Below are 15,382 nucleotides of genomic sequence, written 5' to 3' on the forward strand. Positions count from 1 at the left end.
ATATGCTGATTTTCTCCAAAAAATTTTCCAATTTCTGTTTAAAAGCTCATTTCGTGGCATAATGTAGATTTCCCGTTAGAAGAGGTCATTGTCAAACAAAATGCCTATTTTCTGCCCAAAAAGAATTTTTTTTTGTTGCCAATAACATACATTTTCTGCTAAATGTATTATCATTTTCCTCTAAAAATGCCCATTTTCTATCAAAATGCCCACTTCCTACCAAAAAAAAAAACTCATTCCTATTTTACTGTTGAAATGCTCATTTTCTGTCGAAAAGTAACTTCTTCGCCAAAATGTTCGTTTTATGCCAAGTACTAATTTCTTGCAAGAAATGTCATTTTTCTGCATTCGAACTCATTTTCTGCCAAATACATATTCTTTCCTTGAATCACATTTCCCATTTTCTGATTTTTTTTCAGAAGGAAAAATTATTTAACGATAGCACTTTAGCACATGAAAAAACATTTCAAACAACCACGGATGGTCGAACTGTTGTTGGGAAAATGCACACTTCCTGTATAAATGATCATTTCCTACGAAAATTTGTCCATTTTCTGCCTATTGAAAGCTCATTTCTTTCCAAGTGTATACTTCCTGCCAAAAATGTACATTTTTTATGCAAAAATTCCTAGTTTCTGATAAAACGGACCTTTGCTGCCGAAATGTCCATTCATGCGAAAATAGCCATTTTCTGCCAAAATAGTCACTTTCTGCCAAAAAACCATTTTATGCCAAAAATAGGCAAAAATCGTCATATTTTATGCCAAAATAGCCATTTTACGCCAAAATTACCATTTTTTTGCCATAATTTCCATTTTTTTTGGTCAAAATACTCATTTTTTGTTTTTTGTCAAAATCCTCATTATCTGCAAAAAATTCTGGTTTTCTGCTCAAAAAATGCTCAAAAAATCCGATTCTCTGTCAAAGAAGTCAAGTTTGTACCCACAAAGCTAATTTTCTGCCAAAAATAGCCAAAAATTGCCATTTTATGCCAAAAATTGCCATTTTGTGCCAAAAATTGCCATTTTATGCCAAAAATTGCCATTTTGTGCCAAAAATTGCCATTTTATGCCAAAAATTGCCATTTTATGCCAAAATTGCCATTTTATACCAAAATTGCCATTTTATGCCAAAATTGTCATTTTATGCCAAAATAGCCATTTTATGCCAAAATTGGCATTTTATGCCAAAATAGCCATTTTATGCCAAAATAGCCATTTTATGCCAAAATAGCAATTTTATGCCAAAATAGCCATTTTATGCCAAAATAGCCATTTCATGCCCAAATTGCCATCTTATGCCAAAATAGCCATTTCATGCCCAAATTGCCATTTTATGCCAAAATATCCATTTTATGCCAAAATAGCCATTTTATGCCAAAATAATAATTTTTTTGCCAAAATTTCCATTTTTTTGTCAAAATACTCTTTTTTTGTTTTTTGTCAAAATACTCATTATCTGTAAAAAATTCTGGTTTTCTGCTCAAAAAATGCTCAAAAAATCCGATTCTCTGTCAAAGAAGTCAAGTTTGTACCCACAAAGCTAATTTTCTGCCAAAAATCAATCACTTTTTGATGACTATATTCTGAAAAAAATTTACCAATATACCCATTATTCGATTATTTTTTCTAAATAATGCTATTAAATTTTGTTAGCTTTCGTTTCCATCATTGACGATTACCAACTTGAATGAACAAATTCGATCATTATTCTACTACACTTCTCTCCACCAGCACCTCCAAGTAATGTTCATATAACGTTTAGAACTTTCATTGATGCTATGTCGCGCTGAACCGCTAACCCATTAAAAAATCTCACAGATGCTAATTAAACAGCAAAGAAAAAAAAACCTTCTACTGCAGTTCTACACATGGCCGAGTAAAAGTAGATATAGTAAAAACAAACGAGCAATATGAAATAGTACATATTATAAAGGAGCGGGTAAGCAGAGAGGAAAAAAAAGAATCTTAGAAATGTACCTAGATTTATCGCTCGAAACACGATAATTCGTAACACTCCAATTAATTTTAAAACATGTGCATAGGTATTATATCGTTGAAACGATCAACATGGGATTTTAAAGGTACCTACTTATTAAATATCAAATGGAAATTATTGTAAGTATTAAGTGCAAAATTACCTCAAACTCTATCTCATTTCTAATTCACCTTGTGTAACGTCTTCTTCTTGTTTTAAAAGCCATCAAGAATAGTACAGATACATACATACCTAGTAGCACAATAGTATGTGTACCTGACAACTATCTACCTACCTACGTTTTTGATTAGAAAAAAATCTTTTTTATTTTTTCAACCGTGTACTACAAACCCAACGTAGCCATAAGAAGTGTTTCTGAGATAATGAACGTGTATTATGTTAACACGTGTGTTTGGCATATGTTTATATAGATTAGGTAGTGTTAGTTACCCGCTAATATTATTATATTTTATTTTTACAGTTAGCAATTATTCAATTTAAAACATCGCACGTTACCTTTTGGCATTCCACAAGGTGGTTTGGTTCGACTATTGTCCAGGAAATCCAAATCATATTGTCGAGCTGGAGGGTACGTCAGGGCAACGTGGCCAAACACACATTCGACTATACAACCACAAATTGTTATCAATAACACCGTTACGTACATGTTAACGGGTTTTTAATATGAAAAATTTTAAATCATCTTCGAATCTGAAACATACGAATACATAGCAATCGTTAGATAGGTGAATATTACTCGTATTTTGCGGTGATATAAAATTAAGACGTCACCTGGTGTAAATTCAAATTATCTGTACGCAGATATGTAGTACCTAATACCTAGGTATATGTACTGTACTCCTATGTATCTATAATATTCATGAATTATTCATCGTGGCGAGACAAAAATTTCTAGTATGGCTGTTCTGTTACGTAACTTTGGTCAAAATTTCCTGCGGTCATTTTGTAATAAATTTACAGGTCGAAAATACCTGTACTTAAGATTTACCTATAGCTTAAGTTGAGGTGTAGACGAATTCCATCGAAGTGTGATTTTTTTGCATAAATTTTTGTATAGGAGTATATCGTCGACATCGTTTACACTTAATCACGACCGCTACTAATTGGGAATGTCTCATAATTTTTTTTATCATCTAAGGGCACACCGTTACAAAATAATAGACTAGGTATCTAACTGTTTATGAATTATGATGCATGGGTTCATCTATGTACATGCTTTATCTCGTGTGTCTGTACACCTCTACCCACCTATAGCATTGAATAGTTTTTTTTTTTTTTTGTAATTCTTATGTGTAAGTGTACCATAAGTAGATAAGTATGTTCTGGATGAGATGATGGCTTTTGTGAATTAAAAACTGAGCAAGGGTCGATTGTCACACATACGTGGTTGCTTACCTAGGTTTTAATCGTGATTTTAATTTCGATCATTCATTGTTCTAAATCAGATCTTGAGCAAGTTAACACATTTTTTTGAAATGAAAAGATGGCAAGAAATTGAACTAAGTTGGTATTCATATTTCCAAAAACCTCAAATTTTCGATTTTTTGAAATTAACAAGAATGATTAAAAAATTGTACATTTTGTCGAGGAACTGAGCTCTCATGACAAAAAATAATGAGCATTAATTCTGCTACAAACAAATGGACATTTTTGGCAGAAAATTGCGATTTTTTGGCTGAAAAATTGACCATTTTAGCAGAAAATTGGGTATTCTGACAAAATATGGTAATTTTTGGATGAAAATATAGCGGTACTTTTTGACAAAAAATTGCACATTTTTGGCAAGAATGGGAATTTTTGGTGAAAAAATGGACTTTTTGGGCTAGAAATACGTACAGGGTGCCCAGAAGTATCGAGTACCCCAAAGAAAGTTTTTCTTTAAAAATATAGGTTGGCAACGTGAAATAGATGCATTATGATTGGTGGAATGTTATCTCTCCAGTCCAACTACCAATCATGTACTATCATTATTATCATTCACTGTGACCAACTAAAGTATTTTAGTAGAAAACTTTTTTAGGGGTACTCGATATTTCTGGGCACCCTGTGTACATTTAGGTAGGTAAATGAGTTTTTTTTTTTTTTTTACAAAAAAAGGTATCTACCTATTGCTTGCGTTGGAATAATAAAGCAGACATTTTGACAGTTATACCATTTTTTGTGTGTGTGTTTATAATTACAATATTATCACACCTGTAAAGGGGGGGAGGGGGGTAGACTTGGTTTGCGAGGTTGGTGTTTTTTATTAGGGAGATGAATTTTCGTATTTCAGAGGGATCTTGACAAAAAAAAGAGTATTTTAACAGCAGAATAGAGATGAGTGTTGTTTTTGGCAGAAAATGAACATCAATCAGGAATTTTTGGTAGAAGATGGATCTTTTGGCAGAAAAACAATATTTCTTGCGAAAAATGATACATTTTGCAGGAAATGTACGTTTTTGAAAAAAAAAATGCTCAAGTACATATTTAAGCATTCAATAGACATTTTGGTAAGAAATGGCTTATTTTTCCAGGAAACCAGCTTCTAGACAGGAAATGGACATTTCTTGCAGAAAATAATTAATTTTCTCAAAAAAAATGGGCATTTTTGGTAGAAAATGTGCATTTTGGCAGGGAATTGGCATATTTGGCAGGAAATGTTATATATTTTGGAGGAAATGAGTTTTGTTTTTTTGGTAGAAAACTGGAATTTTTGGATTGAAAATGAACATTTTTAAATTACTTTCCAGAAAATTCTATCTATAGTTGTATTTGACGAAAACTCTCAATACTTTTTGAAGTCATTTTCCAAAAACAATTTTATTTTCCTTCAAACTTTTGTAGAATTTTATGAAAATAAATAGCATCGAGTATTAACTAATTGATGGAGTCAAATTGACTTGAAAACTGTTGAAAAGCCTGGAAAAAATTCCAAAATTTGATCAGTACCTACGTATAATGATGGAAAAACAGTTTATTTTGAGAAAAAAAAAGTTGAAAAATTGATATTTAAAAGGTTGAGAAATGAGAAAAAGATGATTAGATCATCAAAATTGCTTCAAAGTGCTTAAAATATTATCCATGAAGTGTAGAAATTTAAGCTAACTCTGGTAGTTAAGGTCATAGAATCGTGGAAAAATATTTATAATTTGCAGAAATGGAGAGGCAAATTATACAAAATTGAATAACATTTTTATTAATAAATAATTACCTAGTCCTTACATCTTTTTAAAAATATAAAATTCTTCAATTAGTAGCAAAAAAGTAAAATTTGTGCAAAAAACATAGAAAAATGATGAAAATTTGAAAAACGTTTAAATACGAGTAAAACATTGTAAAATATCGCACGAAACATGAACAGAAGACTGCTTGAAATTTTCAGTAAATAAGTAGGTAAAATTGACACAAAAAAGGCTGAAAATGAGGAAAAAAAATTCACGAGCTGTCTCTAGAATAGCTAAGTATACCGTTAGCCCAAAAAGAGTTTGAATGAGAAAAGAGAAGATGAAAGTGGTAGGATTCCGATTCATTTACGCAATTTAATTTTGAACATTTTTTCAAAATGTGTATCATTTAGATTTTTATTTAACAATGGAATTTTAATAAAAATAAATTTAAAATAATTATTAAATAAAAATTATTGAACAAAATTATAGAACAAAATTATAGAAAAAAATGATTTTTTTATGCATTTAAATTTATATAGGTACTTATTAATTTGAAAAAAAAAAAAAAAGAGTATACCTTCAGACAAATCCAAGCAGTTTATGCTGGTAAGTTACATACAAAATCGAGAATTTTCTTATCTATCTATTGAACAGTAGTATCACCCACGACTTTGAATTTCATTCGTATAACTCCTGACTGATTTATGAAACAGAACAGCCAACGTAGTAAGTAAATAAATTTCGCATTATACCTACAAATTCAAACATCACGTACGTAAGTGAACCTTTCGATTCGAAGAAAACATGTATATACAAACATATTGATAACTTTCGCCCGCCTTGATCACACCAAATATAGAAAAGTAATTGAATTTGAACCTAAAACATCCACTTGTTATACCGCCACGCCGATTGCAAGTTCACTTACCTACTGTTTTTCTATGGTCATGCCAACAAACTACAAATCAGTTTGCAACAAACGTATTATTAACTTATCGAAGCATGGTTTTTATGGTGAATATGCATAGACTATAAGGTATCGTAGGCATAATTTATATTTCGAAATGCTACCAAACGAATTACCTATGTACTCGTATATTCTGAATGGGAAAATGGAGTAATAGGTATGCTCATAAAGTTTAAATATATTGGTCAGGTTTATAAATTCAAAGATGATTTAATATGTAAGTTAGGGATCTATGGGTATCGTAACTTCTCCAACACTTACGCCATCCAGCTCTTCATTTTACGATACAAAAATAATTGTATGAAATATAGGTAAAATTTTGAACTACCTACTTTGCACATATAGCAGGTTTTATTGAGAAAAAATCCATACCTCTCTAATTTATACAATGTATTCTTCCACCTAATTTTGAAGCGTTACTAATCCACCCCCATAGAACACACAAAAGGTATTAAATATTGAAAAGGCCGCCCTCCAAGAGGTGAAAAGTAATGAAACGAAAAATATGTTTCTATTAATCTTACCTACCAAGTATTATATTTTCTCGGCCGAAATCGAAACGAAAAAAGGACCAGAAATGTACATTGTAGGTACCTAGATCTAGTTTATATTTTTGAAAAAATGATCAAGTTTCAACCTTTGCTTAAAGGTTGAAACTCTGGCACTATAGGCAGGTATAGTAATACGCAATAAATAATATTATGATGAGAAATTTCTTTTACCTGTTTAGGTTTTACGAGTGTTTACAACACTTTTGCTTCGACGAGGATTTCTCTCTTGGTATTTATAAATATTTCTACTTTTCTTACTTTTACCAGTATTTTTTCGCTTTTTTTTTTTTTTTTTACAAATCATGTTGCATGAATGATGAATGAGTGACGCTGACTGTATTTTGTTGTTTCGTACATCGTTGCTTAATTAATTACCGAAATATTTGGTATTTATATCATCGATATTTTTATAGACGATAAAACTTCGAGACAATCGATTTATTACACGTTTAAACGGTTCGACTTTTAAAAATTGCATCAATTAGTTACTCGTCGTAATTTTTCCTCAAAACAGAGGCATGATATACGTAGATGAAAATAGCATTCATTTCATAATGATCCATATCATTGGAAAAATTATAGACTATTTTTAATGGGTGCTTTAGATTTCCCGTTTATATTTTCAATCAAATCGTAAGTATAGTTACCTAGTACCTACTCTAATACTTAGTTCTATACTCATATTTCGATATGAATTCATATGAATACAAACCGTAGGAACGTGAAGTAAAAAATTATATCTATGGTTATTATTCCTTTAATGAACCTATATGTATTGATCACGCCACGACCATGAAGTAGGTAGGTACCTAAGTGTAATTTTCCAGCAAGTAGGTAATTATTACAGCAGCCACGAATCGATCAAATCAAATAAACAGAACGTCAAAAACGAACAAATCGTGAAGCAATTTTCAGTTAATATGACTTAATTGATAAATAACGTAATTTAATGATGATAAAGGCATGAGGAAAGGCAATCAATCAATGTATTGGAACGTAATCGATCCAAGTATAATCATTGACTCATTTGACATCGGAGAATAATTTGTCATTTTTTGTTGCTTTACGAATTACGAATCTGTAACGAGAAACCTTATTTTATTGGTTGTTTTCCTCAAAGCGAGTGTTACGTTACCTATCTATTAAATTACTGGGTTAGTTGGTATAGTTATTTTTGGAAATAAGTACGAGTATTTAATTGGGTAGGTACCTCTACCTACCCGCTAATCTCAATAATTTTGCATGCGAAACCCAAACAAGAGGTAGATAATTACCTGCGTATCCTATTTTTTAAAATTTTGAACAATGAAAATAATTGTTTAAAAGCCTTAAAGGGCAGAATTAATAGGTACCTACCTGGTGTAAAGTGATAAGTACATGAAAAACGTAAGGATGAGCAATAAATTTTTTATCATCTGTCAAAACTACAATTTTTCAAGTTGATTATTTTTCAAGAAGAATTGGCGAAGATTAATCCCCAGAAAAATAACATCCTATAGGTACCTGTCCTATACCTTCTTAATTAATTTAAAATTCAAAAAGATAGTCAGTTTATTTTTCAAGATTTTTAATTTTACTTATTGAAATAATTTTCATCAGGGTAGTTTCACATGGAAATTTTGATAAATTTCAAGTTTTGTATGTATTTTTTTTCATGTCATTTTCCACCAGGAAATTTTAATAAAGATCATTCGATTACAATTCACAAGTTTAAAATAATGAACTAGTAAGCAAAGCTTTCAATTCTGAAATTTTCTATTAAAATACCAAGAGCGAAAGATAGAATCCGATCAGGTAAGTATGAACCGATCTCATATGACCAATTTGGACCCGATGAATTCCTTGATCAGTTTAGATCTCACCCTATTGAATCTATATCCAATAAAAACGTTGATCTGAATGATTATATACTTGTATGATTAGATCTGGTCTGATCACGTTGGATACAAGGAATGTCCGGATCTTATCCAATCTGATTGAACTGGGATAGATGAAAGAGTACCTCAAACAGCCCCATTTCCCAATTTTCAGCAATTGAAGTTGATTTATTTATTTAGCAGAATTTCAAAAACTAAAAATTTGTTCAAGAGATGAGATGAGATCTAAACTGATCAAGAAATTCATCGGATCCAATTTGATCGGATTTGATCTGTTCATACCGGATCGGATCCTTTATTTTCCCCACATTGGAATTTCAATAAAAGATTCCAGAATTGAAAGCTTACTTGCCAGGTTACATTCGTATTTCAAACTTGTGAATTGTAACCGAATAATCTTAAAAAACACAAAAAAACAAACCAAACTTAAATTTACTCATTGGAATCACTGAAATTAATAAAAATACCTACCTACATACTTAAGTAGGTACAGATTTCAATAAAATGAGAATACTGAAAAATATTCTGCTAACTTTGAATGCTAATCTTTTTTGAATTTTAAATAAATTAAGTAAGTTATTGCTTATGCTTAATGAAATATTCCAACTACCAAAAGTTCATTCATTTCCATGGTAAAAACAAAGGTAGGAATAAGTTGACAAAATTTCATCAATAAAAATTCTTGATTTTAAAGACCAACTTGACTGTTGAATGGCAAAAATTTTCCAACTAATTTACATATAAACTTGAGTTTGATTTTTATTAGATTTTTTTTGCAATTTGAAATTAATTGTAAATTTTGACCGAAGGTACAAGTTGAAACCCCAATAGATCAACCGGACTATATAAACGTTAATTTCGCCAGAACTGATGGGAAGGGGGGTGGGGGGGGTTGGAGGGAACGTGGTCACTTGGTCAGAACATGACATTTTTCACTTGCTCAGTTACTCTCAGAATATTAAAATGTTACTAATTTTATCTAAAAATAATTATATTTCGAGTTTGATTCTCTTTCTTTTTGAAATAAAACTTGTAGTTTGCATTCTCAGTCTGAAAAAAAGAGAAAAAATGACATTTTAAGAAAATGGAATGCTTACCTATTTCATGCTCAATGCTTGATTATGAGGGTATTGAGGAGTAGTGGTGGGGCTAGGTATTCATTTACTTTGAGTTGAAAAAGATTTTCCTTGTGAAATACGAGTTTGTTTACCTAGGTACTCTTTCAATGTACCTACAAAATTAACTTATTTTTAGCACTTGGATCATCTCCCAAGGGCGCCACTTCAAATTCATAATAATTTTTGACATTTTGGAAACATCCCATGATGTAGAACTGATTTTTTTGAGAGGCTATTAACAGTGTCTTGGTAGGTACTCTTTTTCTAATTTCTGATGTGAAATATCTTCATGAAGTTTTGTTTATGCAACAGTGTCTTCATGTCGTAATTTCCCCATCAGCATCTTTAACCGTGCTTCACAGGAAGAAATGTCTCTTTTTCAAAGGTCAAAAAGTTTTTTTTTTGTAAAAGTGTCCAACATAGGTACTTACTTAAGACTTTGCACCCAACATCTGAGTATCCAGTGTACCTATACTACCTACTATATCAGTTTTTACCCTCTGACAACACCATCTTCGTCATAATTACGTGGATTTTCGATAAACAAATTTCAGGTAGGATAAGTAATTTATCCACTAAAGGACTACCACCTACCAAACCAGTTTGAAAATATAGAACGAACTAGCGAACGATATTATAAGTATAACCAAATCATAACTTACTAACGTAGGTACGTAGGTAAATAAACATTAAATTCTTACTTACCTAATAAAAGTGAAATGACTTCTTATGGCCGAGATTAGAGGTACTTGGAAGATTACACAACGCGTATAAACATGCACTAATCACTGATAAATTTGTCACAGCACACGAGATTTAAATGAAAAAGTCAATTAGCATTTAAAATACTTAATTGCACCGTAATCGAACTGAATACGCGTATTACCGATTAATCACACAAAATAAAATTCGCGAAACAACGATTTTAAAAAAACACAAATCGAAGTACATACGATGAACGCGACACATGGAAAAATATAATCTGCACACAAACACTCGATAGATGCAAACTAACTTGAATTTACTCCTTGGTCATAATCTCGGATACTTGCGGCTATGATAGCATTACACAGGTACTCCCTACCTTTCTCCTTGTTGGCAAGATCGGTTGCCCAAGACAACTATAAGAAACAGTTTTGTAAACGCAATGTGCGCATGCGTCATACCGGTATACTATACAATCATCAGGAAGGATAAGTGTCTATTGAAAGTATTACAGGTAAAAGGGGGAAATCACCTGTATACCGAAAGATATTAGGTAGAAAAATAGTGAATAGACAGCATTCCTGTATAATTCAGATTCAAGCGCAACGTGTATACTGTATACCTCTCTTTCTTTCTGTACCCCCTGTCTATCGCCCCTTTTATAGATAGTTCTTCGCGCCGCCGTGCCACGCCGTGAAACCGATTTTAAAGGGTTTGGCGCAGTACGTATGCGCGTCAGTGATGGGGATTTCGAATAGCAGGTTCAATTTGATTATAGGTGGGTGAAAACTATGAAATATTTAATGGAGCTGGACTCTGGAGAAAAAAATCATTGTACTCGTAGGTACTAGGTAGGGCCAGGAGCCTTAGGCGGCGACTAGATTCCAGAAGAATTAGGGTCTGTGTCTTTTAAAGTAATATACCTAATCTAATAGTAAAGTCTAACCAGAGTATATACGACCTACCTGCTGATAATGCGTCCACTAACTTAAAATGTAATGTAGATGCAGGATTACTGGTGCAATGAGTGTTGGTTGGTGGTGCTGTTGCTGGCCTATGGTAGACATAAAAATACTTTTAGTATGTTTTTATATACGATTGTATAATCGAAAAAACATGATACACATGCAGAAGTATAAGTACTAAGTAGGTTCATTTATTCGTTAGTACATCTAGGTATCGAATGTCTTCCTTAGAGTTAAATTATCGAAATCGGATTTTCCCTTGATTTATCGATGAGGTGTGAAAACCTAATCCGCGTGATACCTAACAATTGTCTGCGAAGGTCAAGTAAATTTTGTGCAAATAATACTTTTGAAAATGCAAAAAGAAAAAAATGAGAAATATAAATATAATATTCATAATTTTGTTCATTTTTTAAAATGAGATCATCTAGATCGCAGAAGATTATTCTTATATAGTTGCAGTAAATTTCCGTTGAGCTGAAATTTTTTACAACACCGTATGTTATTTTGATTAACGTAATTTCGTAATTTAATTTAGGTAGGTAGAGGGCAAAAAATTCAAAATACTCGTACCTAACAAAATTCTTCAGTGTTGTGTTATCATTTCTAATTTTAAAAATTTTTATGTTTATTTTTGAAAACATTCAATTGCATATTGAGACAGAGTTTATTAAAATTGCAATAAATATTTATTAGAAAATTGAAATTTTCCTTGATTTAAATGGCAAAGAAATTGTGAAAAAGTTACCGATCTATGTATAGGAAATCTACATACACATAACCACACTGCAGAAAATATCACCCTTCATAGTTACTTAGGTACATATAGGTTCACTCAATTAACTCATTATTTCGTTACGAAATGATAATCACGCTTTCATACTTAACTATTCTCAATCTGTACATAGTACATACTTATATTTAAAAATTCGTACACGCATGATTAAAGAAATAAGTGACTTCACTGGAGGACAGGTCACTGACATTAAAACCTAAATACCATCTCCAGAATTGATTAATTATTGTCGACGTGGTTATCATAATATAAACGTAATAATGCATGTACATAGGGCACGAGTCCTATATGTCCTTCCAAATCAGAATAAGTAGCCATAAAAACCATAGGTATACACCTAAATAATTATACATTCGTATACATAAACTCAACTTGAGGACAAACACGAAACTCGTGGTGTTACCAAAAAAAATGTAAATGTAAAGTAAATAATCGCATTTGAACGTGAGGATGATTTTTAGGTAAAAATATTATTACCTACGTGTAGTTAATTATAACGCAGGTCATCTTCTCCTGCAGCGAAACGAATAATCACAGTTGGTAGTTGTAATATTGGAATCGTGGTTTTTTTGACGTGTTATTCATTTTTTCAAAATACTTATGTATCTATGATCGTGTAATATAGATACCTAACTTGAAGAAATATACCTGCCTACTTCAATACCAAGTGTAATTTTGCGAATTGTGTGCATTGAATTTATTCGTGTTAGACTATGGTTTACCTGCCTACTTCTCGCACCTACGAGTAAACAATATGGTATAGACTGTAAAATTGATAAAGTAAATTGCAAAACGGCTAAATCGAATTTTAAACACTTGTTGTTTGATTTGGGTTTTGTAATGCCAAATTATTGAACCTATGTAAGATACATAACTACGCTACGTACCGAACTACCTACCTACCTACCTACTTGTAGTGCGTAATATTACTGTTATAAGTGCAAGAGGTTGGAAGATTGACAGTAATTTGAGGTGGTTTGCGTGAATTTGTTAATCGATTAATCCGCACAGTTTGAAATTAGGTACCGTAGGTATCAACATGGAAGAAAAAATTCTAATTTTCTCGTTTCTAAAAAAGTACAAAAATATATAGTACTTGGGATAATGTAATAATCGTTTCGTTACAAATATTTCACTTTTTCAACATAATTTCAATATTGATGCATTTATTTAGGATGAGGTGGATGAATGATGGTTACTCGAATACTTGAACGTTTGCTCCTGAACTTCACAGGACTTTAAAATTGATATTCAATTTTAAAGAGTATGTTCCATGAAGATCACCTTCAATTTTGAAAATATGCAAAATGTGTACCAAAAGGAGGGGTTTTAACTGGAAATTAAATTTCCAACTTCAATTTTTTTTTTTGGTTAATATTTTGGAAAAAAATATTTGAATCAAACAAATTTTTATAAATTTTCCAAAAACTTATTATACACACATAATGTAATTCTAAACTTTCAATAGAAAAATTAACTTCGCTAATATTACTTTATGTGTAAACAAAAAAGACGAATAATCGACATTATATAACATAACGCTATCAATGCAGGTGAATAATAGCTTGTTTTGATTTGACGAATTATATAATACGTGTGAATAAAACCGAAAACATTTTCGCATCATATTGTAAGTCATATATCTTGGGAATACGCGCAGCCTTGCTAAAATGAACCGGTTTGCTTGGTATTAATTTCAAAGTAAGTATATTTTGATGGCTGATGCGTGATATTAATTATTTTTATTACGTTTCTTTGATCAGAATCAGTATCTAGTAAAACTTTCTTCCGCAGTAAACGCTTAGTTATATTCTTTTTCTATAATAGAAAATTTTCCCCCCAGTATAGGTAATTAATAAGCCACACGTAGGTAGGTACAGCTATAGACACATACAGGTAATTAGCTATCTACCTTTGAAACTTATATGGATACTCTATAAGTACCTTTTGCACTTGATTTTCTGCACAATAGACAATTTAATGAGCGTAAAAGTATTTTTTTAATCACCCTGGGCGAAAATGTAAGTACATAGTTATTAAAAATAAAAAAAAATTGACTCATCATAAAAGGCCATGTGAGATTAAATCATTACGTACCTACTTACTCAGATATCACGTCAACTATTAGCGCTTCAAGTTTTTTTTTTTTTTTTTTCAAAATGAAAATCGTGCACGTGTCTATTGCACCTCTTTCTCAATGTAGTCAATGTGAGCTTTTCCCTCGCAAGAGTTCATTTCAACGCTGTTAATTTATATCTTTCAGTCATAAATTCGTATAATTGGTACCAGATGGTATCATTAAGAAGGAGTTTTTGTTTTCTTTTTCATGATACTCAACCTTACCTCACACGAGCGTCTCGAGAGCAAATATGTGTAACCAATCAGAAGCGAGTTCATTTTTATCTGTTGTCTCTCTTTCCTTCGTTGTTTACGACAACAGATAAAAACTAACTCGCTTCTGATTGGTTACACATATTTGCTCTCGAGACGCTCGTTTACCACACCTCTCGAATTGAATTTGAATTTTTTTAGATTTTCACAAGAGTTTAACAAATGAATAAATAAATGAATAGAAAATAGAATTTACAAATTATTTTATACAAAAAATCGATTTAAGAATCCAGAGTTTTCTCACATTTATGTATAGGTATATGTACTTGGGTATTTTATATTTTGAAAAATTGATAAACAACTATAAAAATATCAAAGATTTTGTCCAGTTACATAAACTGAAAGAGAACATCTGAGCCAGCCTTTGTCGCCATAGTTATTTTTTTCAAATGATTGAAAACACTAAATATTATTTAAATTCTGTCTATTAGTCTAGCCAACCAAAATCAACTCTTTTTTGAACTAGTCCAGTGATTATGGAAACGTATAAGCTGAAGCCCACTAATTTCAATAAAGCTTATACTTATTTTAGTCTTAGTAATGTATCATACGTAACAAGATTAATACACAAGTAGGTACTTTTTTTGGTACAGTATTGTTTCATCAACAAAAATTATGACCTGAGCAAGTGAGCATTTATTTAATCAAATAGATATTTATTCAATCTGATAAGAACATAACCTATGTATTTCTGCATACTTACTCAATTCACTAACGCACCAAAAAAATTTGTTTAATTCGTGTACCTACATATAATTGTTCTCGTGACTTCCCTTGAAAAGTATCGATAAGAATACATTTTAACCCTTCTTAATTCAAATCAATACCTTGAAAATATAATTCACTCTCTATAAACTTGATTAAATAT

General features: G+C 31.3%; 1 protein-coding gene across 3 annotated transcripts in view; it reads right to left on the bottom strand.

The window, feature by feature from the left end:
* Positions 1-10,725, bottom strand: part of LOC135836230 (uncharacterized) — an 80,066-nt gene extending 69,341 nt beyond the window's left edge. For 2 of the 3 annotated variants that reach the window (XM_065350931.1, XM_065350929.1), the window contains exons 1-2: positions 10,363-10,725; positions 2,494-2,688 (exon numbers count right to left, since the gene is read on the bottom strand). In XM_065350931.1, coding sequence (XP_065207003.1) covers positions 2,494-2,644 — 151 coding nt within the window. In that variant the 5' untranslated portion in view covers positions 2,645-2,688; positions 10,363-10,725. The remainder of the gene's footprint in view (positions 1-2,493; positions 2,689-10,362) is intronic. The other variant, XM_065350930.1, reaches the window with a different exon arrangement.
* Between the last annotated feature and the right edge of the window lie 4,657 nt (positions 10,726-15,382).

Source organism: Planococcus citri, chromosome 2 (genome assembly GCF_950023065.1).
Source record: "Planococcus citri chromosome 2, ihPlaCitr1.1, whole genome shotgun sequence".
Lineage (NCBI taxonomy): Eukaryota > Metazoa > Arthropoda > Insecta > Hemiptera > Pseudococcidae > Planococcus > Planococcus citri.